This window comes from Kogia breviceps, chromosome X (assembly GCF_026419965.1).
Source record: "Kogia breviceps isolate mKogBre1 chromosome X, mKogBre1 haplotype 1, whole genome shotgun sequence".
In the NCBI taxonomy this organism is placed as follows: domain Eukaryota; kingdom Metazoa; phylum Chordata; class Mammalia; order Artiodactyla; family Physeteridae; genus Kogia; species Kogia breviceps.
Window position 1 is genome coordinate 121,180,681 of NC_081330.1, and position 14,761 is coordinate 121,195,441.

The 14,761-nt window shown below is 43.8% G+C and overlaps 1 protein-coding gene across 5 annotated transcripts in view; it reads right to left on the bottom strand.

The window, feature by feature from the left end:
• The window catches only part of REPS2 (RALBP1 associated Eps domain containing 2), a 237,995-nt gene extending 227,518 nt beyond the window's left edge, over nucleotides 1-10,477 (bottom strand). For all 5 annotated transcript variants that reach the window (XM_067023194.1, XM_067023190.1, XM_067023191.1 and 2 more), the window contains exon 1: nucleotides 10,111-10,477. In XM_067023194.1, coding sequence (XP_066879295.1) covers nucleotides 10,111-10,344 — 234 coding nt within the window. In that variant the 5' untranslated portion in view covers nucleotides 10,345-10,477. The remainder of the gene's footprint in view (nucleotides 1-10,110) is intronic.
• Between the last annotated feature and the right edge of the window lie 4,284 nt (nucleotides 10,478-14,761).

A 14,761-nucleotide genomic window follows, 5' to 3' on the forward strand; every position in this document is an offset into this window, starting at 1 on the left:
CTATTAGGAACCAGGCCGCACAGCAGGTGAGTGGCCGGCAAGCAAATGAAGCTTCATCTGCTGCTCCCCATCACTTGCATTACCGCCCGAACCATCCCCATCCCCACCCCCACCCCCACCCCCGGAAAGACTGTCTTCCACAAAACCAGTCCCTGGTGCCAAAAAGGTTGGGGACCGCTGGCCTAAACCACTGTAAATTAACACTGAAATACCTGCAACAATTATAATATGATTTTTAAAATTCTATTTCTATAAGTGATCAAGTCACAGGAATTGCTAATGCTACTGTGGTTTGTTGCCTACAATGCATAATAGAAGGAAATGCTCAATATCAGTTAGGGGTTAGTAAAAAGAAAGCTGTATTTTTTCCCCACATCTAAATTCAAAGACCCCTGAGAGCTGGACCCAGGTTAAAAAGGCCTGCTTTATTCTGTGCAGGAGTGAGCATGCACAGCATTCACATCTGCTTTTCTACTTTTTTTCCTGCCTCCTACTAGTTAAGAGGAAAAACAAACTGTCTAAAGACTAAAATTGAAAATAATGTCTAAGAAGATAATTGCCAGTCCTACTTGGCATAAGAAAATGAATTATGCATGAAAATGTTTTTTAAAAGATAAAGAAATTTGACATGAGTGGCTGAACAAAAACATATCTATTCTGACCCCCCAAAGCTAACCAGAATAATTTTCTGCTTCAGAAAACTCTGGAAGGCAAGTGTGGTAGAAAGATCCTAAGGTGACTCCCCCTTCCAAAAATTCTCACTTCCTGATATCTGTGCTTTCTTATAATCCTCTCCCCTTGAGTGCAGGCAGAACCTGTGACTTGCTTCGAACCAACAGAATATGGCAAGGTGATGGGATGCCGCTCATCTAAGGCGACTGGAGAAAGTGAATCTCCTGCTGGACTGAAAGAAGCAAACAGTCATGGTGTGGAGTGCCTATGGAGAGGGCCATTTGGCAGGGAACTGCGGGTGGCCTCTAGGAGCTGAGGCCTCTAGTCCTAAAATCACAAGGCACTGAATTCTACCAACAACCATGTGAGCTTAGAAAAGGTCCCCAGATGCAGAAAGGAATGCCACCTGGCCAAGGCCTTGATTTCAGCTTTGTGAAACCCTGAGCTGAAGACCCAGCTAAGCCACAGAAACAATTAGTAACAGATATGTGTTGTATTAAGCAGCAATTTACATTTCTGGAAATTCATTCCAGAGCAATAAATAACTAGTGCAGTAACCAAAAGACGGGGTGACCTACCATCCAAGTTTGCCTAGGACTGTCTTGGTTTGAAAACGGAAAGTCTCATGCCCTAAGGAACAACTCAGTTCTGAGCAACCCAGGTTGGTTGGTTGCTGCTATGGTCTGAATATGTATGTCCTCCCAAAATTCCTCCGTTGAAATCCTAATGCTCAGTGTTATAGTATTAGAAAGTGGGGCCTTTGGGAAGCACTTAGGCCATGAGGGTGGAGCTCTCATGAATGGGATTGGTGCCTTATAAAAGAGGCTCCAGAGAGATCCTTAGCCTTTCCCACCATGTGAGGACACAGTGCGAAGTCACGGGCTATGAACAGAGAAGGGAACCCTCACCAGAAGGCAACCACACTGGGGCCTTAGTCTTGGACTTCCAGCCTCAAAAAGTGTCAGAAATAATTGTCTGTTGTCTATAAGCCACCCAGGCTGTAGTATCTTGTTATAGCAGCTGGAATTGACTAAGATAGTTGCCCACTAATATACGTGTACTGAAGAAAAGAATAATATAAATACAAAATACTAGACACTTTGCCTATAGGAAACAAACAGAAAGTTTGAAAAAACCTGGAAAGGAACCAAACCCTCTTTTAAAAGTTACCAATAATTAGCAAAACAACTCAAGGGAATTCCCTGATGGTCCAGTGGTTAGGACTCCATGCTTCCACTGCCGGGGAAGGGGGGGAGTGTCAATCCCCAATCAGGAACTAAGATCTTGTAAGCCATGTGGCACAGCCTTTAAAAAAAAAACCTCAAGATTTCCTCAAAACCAATTTTCTATACCCTTAAAGTAGAGCATTCCCCAGTTATGTGTGGGAAACTAGGACAATGTTCAAATCCATCTTGTATTTCTAGTCTTCACTTTGTTTTTCAATCTCCCTATTGGTTTCCCAAGCTGTTTTATTTTAAATCAGTACTCAAACATCATTACCTTAAAGACTGGCAACAGCTCAATGATATGAAACCATCATTCACTCTTGCCATTTAACCATAGGCCACAGGTATTAAACCATGCATGTTCCCATCCCCTCTGACCACCCCCAGGTTCCCTCCTTAAAGATAAACCCTATGATGTCTGAGACTTGCTTCAGGATAAAAGAGGGGGCAAGGAACAAGGTAAAAATGCAGATGGAATGGAATTGACCGAGTATTGATGGTTGTTGAGCAGGGGTGGCAAGCGCAGAGGAGTTTAATGTATTAGTCTGTTTGCTTGTTTCCATTTTTAAAAAAATTAGAAAAAAGCAAGCCTATGAAAACCTAATCAGTTAACTCATAGGTCCTGTAACACTATCAAGAATATCAGTGTGCTTTCTCTATCTATGAAGGCATTTTGAATGTTTGTACATGTTTAGAACAGTTCCCTAGTCATGTAACATTCTATATATATATAAATATATATATATATATATATATATATATATATATATATATAAATGCCAACTACTTTCCATAAGCATAAAGGTCTCTACAGCACCATAAAATGAGTCATTGGGACTTCCCTGGTGGCGCAGTGGTTAAGAATCCACCTGCCAATGCAGGGGACATGGGTTCAAGCCCTGGTCTGGGAAGATCCCACATGCCGTGGAGCAACTAAGCCCGTGTGCCACAACTACTGAGTCTGAGCTCTAGAGCCTGAGAGCCACTACTACTGAAGCCCACGTGCTGCAACTACTGAAGCCCGTGTGCCCAGAGCTCATGCTCCGCAACAAAGAGAAGCCACCGCAAGGAGAAGCCCGCGCACCGCAACAAAGAGTAGCCCCTGCTCACCCCAACTAGAGAAAGCCCGCACGCAGCAACGAAGACCCAATGCAGCCAAAAATAAATAAAAATAAAAATTAAAAAATTTATTAATAAATAAATAAATAATGAGTCATTGTAAGAGTAGGTAATGAAGATTTTTTTAAAAGAAACATAAATGAACTACAGCTACATGTGTCAACAAGGGCGAACCTCAAGAACAAAACAGTGAGAGGAAAAGCAAGTTGTGGAAGGTTACAGAGTACTATACTCCTCCTTCTGAGTTGAAAAGCCATACAAAACAATTTATCATTTTAATGACACGTGTATATATATACACGTATGTACACACTATATATATATACAAACACATATAGCTATAATAAAAGTACAAAAAAATTTTCAAATCATGCACACCAAATTCAGGACAGTAGTAACCTCTGGGGTGAGCAGGAAGGGGAATGGACCAGAGAAGGGGTCACAGGAAACTTTCACACTACCTGGGATCTTTTACTTCTTAAGCTGAGTAGTGGGTACACAGTTATTGTTGGGTAGTCCTCTAGTTTTTCACACCTCAAATTTTTTTTATAAGAGTTAACAAGGTACTATTATGCAAATGTCCTCCTTTTAACCAGACAATGGTATGGCTCTGGAACTTCCTTTATCTGCTGGCATTCGTTCTCTTTTACAAAAAAAGAACACTCTTTATCTCAAACAGCACATATTCCAAGTTACCGTTTTAGCATGCTGGCCTCTATCTCCCTAAAGCATATGCTACAAAGGGATATGATATAAAGATGTAAAAACAGAAAACTGTTTCATCTGCATTAAAAAAAATAGTTCTGGCTAATAATCCAGCAACTGGAAAAAGTTCACAAGAATTTTGTCTTTTGCCTATAGTTGTTTTTAATGATTAAACAGTTGCTTCAAAGAATTACAAGAAAACCTTGAAATATGACTTCTTCCCAAAGGTGAGTCCATGCGCAGGAATTTTTAAAATATCCTCTACTTCTCAGCTTTGTTTTACTTCTTTTCCTCAATCAAAGCCACTCAAACAATCAGACATTACTTACTGGCTTTTTTCCCATTCAATGATTTCCCCTGATAATATGAAATCAACAGTGTTTCATAACTATTTCCCTTAAAGTCTAAGAGTTAACTTGTCAAGTCAGTGAAAGACAAATAATGTATGTATGATCTCACTTTTATGTGGAATCTAAAAACAAACAAAACAACAAAAAACTGGAACTCATAGATACAGAGAACAGATTGGTAGTTGCCAGAGGTGGGGGTGAGCGAAATGGGTGAAAGTGGTCAAAGGGCACAAACTTCCAATTATGGGACTTCCCTGGTGGTCCGGTGGGTAAGACGCTGCCCTCCCAATGCAGGGGGCCACGGTTCGATCCCTGGTCGGAGAACTAGATCCCACATGCATGCTGCAAATAAGAAGTCCACATGTCACAGCTGAAGATGCCGCATGCTGCAACAAAGGATCCTGCATGCTGCAATGACGATCCCGCATGCCGAAACTAAGACCTGGCACAGCCAAAATAAATAAATATTTTTAAAAAAAAAAACAACTTCGGGCTTCCCTGGTGGTGCAGCGGTTGAGAGTCCGCCTGCCGATGCCGGGGACACAGGTTCGTGCCCCGGTCCGGTAAGATCCCACATGCCATGGAGCGGCTGGGCCCGTGAGCCATGGCCGCTGAGCCTGCGCGTCCGGAGCCTGTGCTCCGCAACGGGACAGGCCACAACAGTGACAGGCCCGTGTACCGCAAAAAAAAAAAAAAAAAAAAAAAAAAAAAAAAAAAAAAACTTACGGTTATAAGTAAGTCCTGAGGACGTCATGTACAGCATGGTGACTAAAATTGATAATACTGTATTATGTATTTGAAAGATGTTGAAAGTAAATCATAAAAGTTCTCATCACAAGAAAGAAATTTGTGTTAACTATGTTTGCTGATGGATATCAGCTAGACTTATTGTGATGATCATTTCGCAACACATACAAATACTGAATCATTATGTTATATACCTGAAACTAATACATCATGTCAATTATATCTCAATAGAAAATATTACCTGAAAACAGTTAACCACATAAAAATGAAAACTAATTATAATGACTAACTGAAATATGCACAGCATTCTCAAAGACTAAGACACGATCCTGAAAGACAGATATTATAAAGGAGTCTATATAGTTTGTTAATTCATTACATCAAGCAGAAAACTTGCCAGTTTAAGGCAGATACTTTTGTTCTAGCTGTTATATTTTCTTACTCAAACCCTAAAATATAAAAACATTTGCACTGCGGGACTTCCTTGGCGGTCCAGAGGTTAAGACTCAGCGCTTTCACTGCCAAGGGCCCGGGTTCGATCCCTGGTCTGGGAACTAAGATCCCACAAGTCCTGTGGCAAGCAAGCAATAAATAAATAAATAAATAAATAAATAAGTAAAACATTTGCTTTGGAATGTAAGCTCTGTGAGGACAGGGATATGTGTTTGATTCACAGCTATAACCTCAGCGTCTAGAACAGTGCCTGATGCACAAAAGAAACTCAAATACCTCAAATACACATCCAACCCAAGTCTATGCATCCTAGTAAAATGCTGGCCTTTCAATACCAATGAAATATTTCACAACCTGGGAAACCAATCACTCTAACGTTTGTAGCTCTTTGTCTTGAAGAATTAAAAACTATTTATCTGTTTCTCAGACATCCATATTTATTTTTTCTAATTTAAGTGCTTTACTCTAACATTTTTCTATCTAGTACTAGAATCCTGTTTTAAAATAAATCGCGACTTCCCTGGTGGCACAGTGGTTAAGAAGACACCTGCCAGTGCAGGGGACACGGGTTTGAGCCCTGGTCCAGAAGATTCCACATGCCACGGAGTAACTAAAACCGTGAGCCACAACTACTGAGCCCACATGCCACAACTAGTGAAGCCCGTGCTCTGCAACAGGAGAAGCCACCGCGATGAGAAGCCCACACACCACAACGAAGAGTAGCCCCTGCTCACTCCCGCTCACCGCAACTAGAGAAAGCCTGGGCGCAGCAACAAAGACGGGAGGGAAGGAGGGAGGGAGGGAGGAAATAAATAAATAAATAAATAAATTTTATTTAAAAATAATAAAATAAAATACATCAACACCTCTCTATAAAGAAACCAAAAGGCCTTTCAAAATAAGCTATTATGATGCATTAAAATATAATCCAAGACAGAAAATAAGCATATGGAAAGATTCTAAACATCATGTCTCTGCAAATTACATCAACAAGATACCACTATATACCTATGAGAATGGTGAAAATCTAGAACACTGACAACACCACATGTTGATGAGGATATAGAGCAAGAGGACCTCTCATTCATTCCTGGGGGGATTACAAATGGTACAGCCACTCTGGAAGACAGTTTGGCAGTTTCTTATAAAACTAAACTCACTCCTACCATATGATCCAACAATCACACTCACTGGTATCTAGCCAAAGGGGATGAAAACTTAAATGCACACAGATGCTTACAGCAACTGTATCCATAACTGCCAAAACTTGAAAGCAACCAAAATGTCCTTCAGTATGTGAATGGGTAAACTGTGGTACATCCAGACAATGGAATAGTATTCAGCACTAACAAGAAATAAGCCATCAAGCTATGAAAAGACATGGAGGAATCTTAAGTGCATATTACTAAATGAAAGAAGCCAATCTGAAAAGATTACATACTGTGTGATTCCAACTATACGACATTTTGGAAAAAGGCAAAACCCTGGAAACAGTAAAAAATATCAGTGGTTGCCAGGGTTTGGGAGTAAGAACAAGGGATGAATAAGTCGGGCATAGAGGATTTTTAGGGCAGTGAAACTACTCTGTATGATACTACAATGGTGGATACATGTCATTACACATTTGTCCAAAACCAAAGAATGTACATCACCAAGAATGAACCATAATGTAAACTATGGACTCGGGGTGATCACGATATACCAGTGCAGCTTCAGCAATTGTAAAAAATGTACCCCTCTGGTGGAGTGTTGATAATGGGGGAGGCTGGGCATGTATGGGGCAGGGCGTATATGGGAACTCTCTGTACCTTCCCCTCAATTTTGCTGTGAACCTAAAACTGCTCTGAAAAGACAAAGTCTATTAAAAAATATATATGTATTTCAACTGAAAACAAAATCCCTAAGATAACTCACTTCCATAACAAAGTAACAGGTAGAGTGGTTTATTTTTATTCCAAGGAGGAGACAAAGTAAAGTATTTTTATAGAACATTTGCTTCAGGTAAGATTTTCAACCTTCCTGGAACATTATGGTAATCTTAACTGTATGCTTATTTAAAAGAAAAAAAAATCTGTTACCATAGAAACTACCAGGGCTAGTTAGTGCCTCCATGAGTTGGGCAGTTATACCTGTTGGGTCACTTAATTAAACTCACAGGTTCCTGTTTAACAGAGAAAGGCTAAAAACATCTACATCTGTTTAAAGAAAGGCTAAAACACTCATGGGGTGGTGCAAATCTGGATAAATGGAGTGCACATGTGTACTGGGAGTACACACACCCACACACACCACACCACACACCACCAAAGTGGTCAGTAAAAATTAGGTAGCTGCCGGCTGCTGGCTTTCTTTGAATCTCTTCTGATTACATTTCTCTGTCCAGGATGCCTTTGATGTTCATGCTCACCTGTACGAAGAATATTGGGTTACTGAATTGTGTTAAGTTAATGGGGAAGGATATATTTTGTTTTGCTGGGCCGAATAAGGGAGCTTTAAAGCTCTGAGAGATTTACTACAAGCAATATTCTAGGGATGTCCCCTTCTGCCAGCATCTTTTTTTTTTTTTTTTTTCTTTGCGGTACGCGGGCCTCTCACTGCTGTGGCCTCTCCCGTTGCGGAGCACAGGCTCAGGACGCGTAGGCTCAGCGGCCACGGCTCACGGGCCCAGCCGCTCCGCGGCACGTGGGATCTTCCCCGGACCGGGGCACGAACCCGCGTCCCCTGCATCGGCAGGCGGACTCTCAACCACTGCGCCACCAGGAAAGTCCCAGCATCTTTTGCAAGCAGGTTTCGACTAGACATCAAGAAAATAATCTCATCCATACAATGGCACTGTGCCTTGAGTTCTTTTTAAATCTTAAACACCTCAAGGGAACATGAGTTTAACACCAGGAAAGCCCCCTCCCCAAGTGCTTAGGAGAAGTCAACCAACATAATTCACATTTAAAAAAAAAAAAAAAAACATAATTCACATTTAATATGCCCACCATCACTTATCACACTCCATATATTAGTGACAACAAAATAAGCCTTAACAGGTGCCCAGCTGTCACTTACTTGCTGTGTGGCCTCAGTCACCTACTCCTCTTTCAGTTGAGAAATAGCAACAGCATTTAATAAATTTATTATGCTTGGGAATATTCTGAGGGCCTCATGTAATAGCTATGGTTTGTGTTTTCAAATATTGACTTTTCCTCTACCTGGTCGAGTTTAACTGCTCAACAGCAGAGGCTGAACTGTCTCCATAGCAAGGACTTCTTAAGGGACAAACAGCCATGTTAAGGTCTGTGAATACTAATTACATTTTCAGAAATCCTGAATTCTGAAAAGTGAGAAATTAGAGGGTGGCTAAAGTTATGCTCACAAACAGAGTGTACGCATGCCCCAGAAGTATAAAATGCAGTCTTAAGTGATTTAAAAAAAAAAGTCTACACACACAATGATATTATAAATGAACCATAAAACCCTCAATACTCCTTTGGAACTGGATTTTAAAATACCACTCCCCACTTGAAATATACAACTGATGTTAACTTTTATACTGACTCCAGCTTTTAAGAAAACGTTCATTTCACATTTGGGGCCTGATATTAAGAATCACCAGGCTTCCCTCGTAGTTCAGTAGTTAAGAATCCGCCTGACAATGCAGGGGACACAGGTTCGAGCCCTGGTCCGGGAAGATCCCACATGCCGCGGAGCAACTAAGCCCGTGCGCCACAACTACTGAGCCTGAGCTCTAGAGCCCGTGAGCAACAACTACTGAGCCCGTGAGACACAACTACTAAGCCCATGCTCCACAATTACTGAAGCCCGAGTGCCTAGAGCCCATGCTCTGCAACGAAGAGTAGCCCCCGCTCATAGCAACTAGAGAAAGCCCGCAAGCAGCAACGAAGACCCAACGCAGCCAAAAATAAATTTTTTAATAGTCATTAATTCTAAAAAAAAAAAAAAAGAGAGAATCTTATCACCGTGAACTGCTAGTAACAGCAAAAGACAAAGTGCTTACCAAGTAGTCTTTCTCCAAGCTCCAAGGAAAGCACAAAACAAAAACAGCATCTACTGCGCATCGTCCGCCTCCTCCTTTTTCAGGTACGGAGCAGCCAAAAGGATGTAGCTATGACACAATTACTTTGCAATTCTATTTCAAGTCCAAATAATGATAAGATGGGAAACTACAACTGTCCCCCACGGTGGACGTCTGGGGTCCACCTCTAGCCCTAAATAGGGAGCTTGTCTCTCTCTGCCTTGACAGACGTCCTCTTGCAGCCCTGTGTCCCTGTTCTGCAATTTGTCATTAGGTTTTCCAGTTTAATGCTAATATGCAGAAATATGCTAGTGGGCAAATATATATAATAGATACGTATATATTACAAGTAGTATATAAAGCGGACAACATTCAGTGGTGGGCCCCCGGCCCTACAGACACACACACACACCCTTCAAGTTCCAATCCTGCAAGCGCCCACCCACCCAGGAGAGGGAAGGGCAGGAGCCTCGTGAAACCAGACATCAGCCAAAACAAACACCACTTCCAGAACAAGGCAAACTTTGGGTCTGGGCGGCTGCAGAGCCCCAGAAACGGCCGGGGAGGGGAGGGAGTGTCCGTCCGCCTCAGGGGAGGAAGATGAGGAGCGCACCCAGCACTGCTGAGCTGCGGAGGAGGCTGGTGTCCCCTGGGGGCCGAGGGCGTCGCCGCCATTCCCGGCTTCGAAGCCCCTCTCCGCGACCTGGCCAAGGCCTCCGGGTGCCTGTCGGCAGCCCTGTCGCCCCACCCCGCCCCCCTGTCTCCGTAGAAATGGTCCCCACAGACCCACAGGGGCAGGGACGCGGGGACCTACCTGGTGCAGCGTCTCGGCGGGCAGCTGAGATGCCCGGAACAGGTCGGCCACGGGGCCCGAGGCTGCGGTGGCCGCGCCGGGGGCGGCCCTGGCGGCCTCAGGGGGCCCGGACCCGGGGCCCCCGCCTGCGGCGCCGGCGCAGCGCGCGAAGAGCTCAGAGTAGCACTGCTGCTCGCCCTCGCTCAGCAGCAGCGGCGGTCCAGAGCCGCAGCCCCCGCTTGCTGCCGCCTCCATGGAGCCTGAAAGGGGGCCCAGCGGAGCACCGTCCCCGGTTGAGACGCCGCCGCCTTCTCCACAGCCTCCGCGGCTTCAGCCTCGGCCTTAGCCGCCGCCGCCCCCACGCCCCGCAGCTGCCGCGCGGCCGCTTCCTCCCGGCGCGCGCCGGCCCCGCCCCCGGACTTGAATGTTGTGCCTCCGCCGCGCGGCACATGGAGACAGGCGCGGCGGGGCCCAATCACGGCCTGGGCTCGCACCCCGGCCCCGCCCCGCCCCGCCCCGCCCCGCCCCGTGCGCTCCGGGCCAGGTAAGTAACTCCGCACGCCGCCCGCCTTAAGGATGGTCACCTGCTCAGCCCGCGCTGCAGAGTCTAGAGCGCAGGAGTCAGCGCTGTTCCGCGTCCGCCCTGCGCGAGAGGGGCATATTTGGCGCTTCTCCCTGGCCGGGAAGGGGAACATCTAGACCCACCTGGAGAATGGCGCTTTTCATGGGGCGGGAAAGGCTATGGTGTTTTCTCCCTAGGACGCTGGAGCAAGTGTAGTGCCCACGACACGCCGGGCCCTTCCCAGAAAGGGACGAGGCATGGGAAATTAGGCTTCGCTTTTTCCATGACAGTACGCCTTATGTCCTGAAAACCTGGAGGGCAGAGATCTCCATACGAACCAGGGTCCCATTGACTCCTATAGTGTTCTAGGTGGCAACGGGGTTAGGCCACTTTCTCAGGCAAGGCTCAGACCTGGAGTTGAGCCTTAAAAAGGAATAACATCGGTTAGTGTCAAATACTAGAGTAATAGGAGTGAAAAGGGCCCTGGGAAGAATTGCATGTGTACTTGCATTAAGGCTGGCTGGGAAACACTAACCCAAGCGAAAAAAATCAGTCCAGGGTTAAACACTAAACACTAGATAGATAGATAGAGATATATAGATATATCTTTCACCCCCAATAGTGTTGTTTTAATTAAAAACAAAACAAAAACCATCTCAGGAAAAAGCACTGATGATAACAAATATACTTTGGTATTTTGATCAACTAAAATAAAGGACTAAGGACAGGAAGAGAGGAAAAGAAAAAGGAAGGTAAAGGGGGGGGAGTGAAGAGAGATACATAAGAAGAAAAAAGAAAAATTATGTCAATTCATAAATGATAGGCAGAGTAATATTTCCCATTTGGAATCTGAAAAAAATGAAATAGAGAAAGAGGATGTCCAAAATCACTAAGATTTCCTTATACCATTTTTTGCTTCAGACCTGCCAGGAGAGAATTAAGGCAGCGGTAGGTTGGGAGAGAAGAGTACCAAAAGAATATGTAAGTTAAGGAGCAGCAAAGGCTAACTTAGTTGGGGAATTTCCACTTCAAAATCTCACCACCATTGTATTTTCCACAACTGTAAAACCTTCTCAGGAAAACTGGAAGCCAAGAGATCATGTTTATTCTTTTCCTACCTTTCCCTTTGTGGTCAGACTTCCCTGAGAATGGCCCACCATTCTAACAAAGGTGAGAAAAGGACCCATTCCCCGTGATAAACGGCAAACCTCACTTTCTCCTGTGAGTCCTGCAAAAAGAAATGTGAGATATAACAATCCCTAACATTCATATAGTTCATACTACGATGTCTATTTAAGCCTCATAGTACCTCTCTGAGCTAGGCTGGTTTCCCATTTTAATCTCCATTTTGCAGATGAGAAAATGGATGCAAAGATGGTGTGATTTGCCCAGCTGAATACTAGATTCCGAGCTGATCTTTGTTACTCAAGTCAGTTTAATAAATTTGACAGATATTTATTAAGCACTGCAGAGATGGGTAGGAGGTCTCACATCTGTGCCTATCAATCCATCAGTCAACCCTTATGAGTAGACCAAGAAGAATTAACTCTGTTCCTACTGGAGTACTGTGAGAGATTTTTTTTAAAAAAGACGTGTTGCCGCCTCCCTGGAAAAGACAAAACTAACACAACAAATAAAAACAAACAATAAAAGACAATGTGTAATTAAGTGCTAAACTATGTACCCCAGGGTAAATGCTCTGGGAGTTTAGAAAAAAGAGGAAATCTATGAGCCACAGCTCAACCAGGAAGGCTTGACGGAGGGGGCTCAATATAGTTGCTGACTAATGACTGGGTTGGGGAAGTAAAAGGACAGGAGAGGGAGGAGTCCCAGAGACCTGGCGCCCAGGAAGTGAAGAGTGAGGGATGCAGGTGGGGGCAGGAGGGAGGGGCAGCCTCTGATGCTCTGTGAGAAGCCAGAAGGAAGCTGCTCCATGAAGGACTAGAGGCACAGCCAGAAGTGACCCAACGGCAGCAACGTTTTAACCCAGGACACAGGAGGAAAAAATGGCATTTTTTAAATGTTTTAGTATCTAAGGAATGCCAAGTACTGTTCTTTATTTCTACAACAGTTTTCTGAATAGAAGAAATAGTTATCAAACTGCAAAATAAACACAGATAAGAATGTAGAAACTAGAAACACTCATAGCCCTTTAAGGCTGATGGTAAACAAGAACATTTTAGAAGAGAATTTCTTTATCCTTTTTTCAGTTCTAAACTTACACACTAGGACTTCCCTGGTGGTCCAGTGGGTAAGACTCCATGCTCCCAATGCAGGGGGCTGGGTTCCATCCCGGGTAGGGAGAATTCTATTTGGCTTCTCTGAGCTTCAGAATTGTCATGAGTGATACTGAGATACTTTAGATTATATCTCAAAGATTGGTGAACTTTAAAAAGTACTTATTGAGGGACTGACCAATGTAAACACTAAACAATCACTTGTTTGGATGATTTTAACTTTTTTTTTTTCTAGAAGTGAAGAAAGGTAGATCTTTTTTTTTTTTTTAACATCTTTATTGGAGTAGAAAGGTAGATCTAACAGTGTTAGAGGGAATCCTATTCCCCTGGCCTCATTTTATTGTGAGAAAATTTCCTGTCTACTCCCCAGGAGGGAATATGGATGAAGTAACATTGGTTGCTTCTCCAAGCTCCTCTCATTTACTCTTCTCCAAGGAAGAAGTGATGGAGGGAGAAGAAACTGATCATTCCCGGTCCCAACACTGTCTGTATCTTTTTCTGTCTCTGTCCGGTGTGTGTGTGTGTGTGTGTGTGTGTGTGTGTATCTCTGTCCCTCTCTTGCTATCTCTCTTGCTCTTTCAAGCTCTCTCTCAAGCTCTCTCCACACCACCACCCCTGAATTGTGCTGCCCTCAGAGGAGACGCCACTCTACCCGATTCCACATGGCAAGCACACCTATTTGGGGCCACTCACTGTTTCTCACTTGAAAGACTTGGTGGGAAAAGATAGCATCTTCCTTGCAACTTGCAAGGAGAGGGTCTGTTGTGTAGACACTCTGACGTAGAGAAGAAAGGGGGTAGGGAGAGTAAGAAGAAACCTGATTGTAGCCACAAACCCAATCAGAATCTCCAATCCAACTCCAGCAACAATGAAGCTGCTGTTGGCCACATGAACCTCACCTAATTCTTTCTACAATCCTAGAGAAAGAGACAGCTTTGAGTACTAATGATGATGGAATCTTACAAGTAACTGTCTCCCATAAAACCAATTTTGAATATCTGTGAAATTATATCCTGTACACACCCGTGTGTGTGTGTGTGTGTGTGTGTGTGTGATAATTTGCCCGCTTCCTTCCTATACCAACTCCATCCTCTGAAACAAAAGTTGACACATTGAGAAGGTGGCTCTTCTCAAGCAATAAACAGCTTGTTCTCAGCAGCCCAGCTGGCCTCTTATGTAAGGCATCAGACAGTTCACCTTTCTCCATGGAATGAAGCTTTTGGTAGCCCTGGGAATGGCCGAATAGCTGAGCAGAAATGTTAAAAAACTGTGCACTGGGAAAGTCCAGCAGTTCTCACTCCTTGTTAACGATAGCAAGCTGTCTAACCTTGGGAAAGCAGCTTCCTGCTTTGTTTCCATGAACAGGATTTTGGATAATTATCTTAGCCATATATTTTCACAGTGCTTTTTTTTTAATCACCCATAATACTCAGACTGTCAGAGCTTTTTTCTATGTTTTAAAGGAATAAGAAAAAAATTCTTACTTTAGTTATCCAGCACTTCAGTCATCACAGATTTGAGCAAGGATTATTATCGATAATAAATTGATAGGATTCTGAAAATCAAATTTTCAGAAGATATTCACATTTCTTAAAAATGGAGGATTTAGGACTTCCCTGGTGGTCCAGTGGTTAAGACTCCACGCTCCCAGTGCAGGGGGCTCGGGTTCGATCCCTGGTCAGGGAACTAGATCCTGCATGCCACAACTAAGAGCCCGCATGCTACAACTAAAAGAGCCTGCATGCCGCAACTAAAAAAAGATCCCATGTACCACAACTAGGACCCAGCGCAGCCAAATAAATAAACATATTTTTTTAAATGAAGGGTTTGTGGGAATTCCCTGGCGGTCTAGTGGTTAGGGCTCCACGCTTCC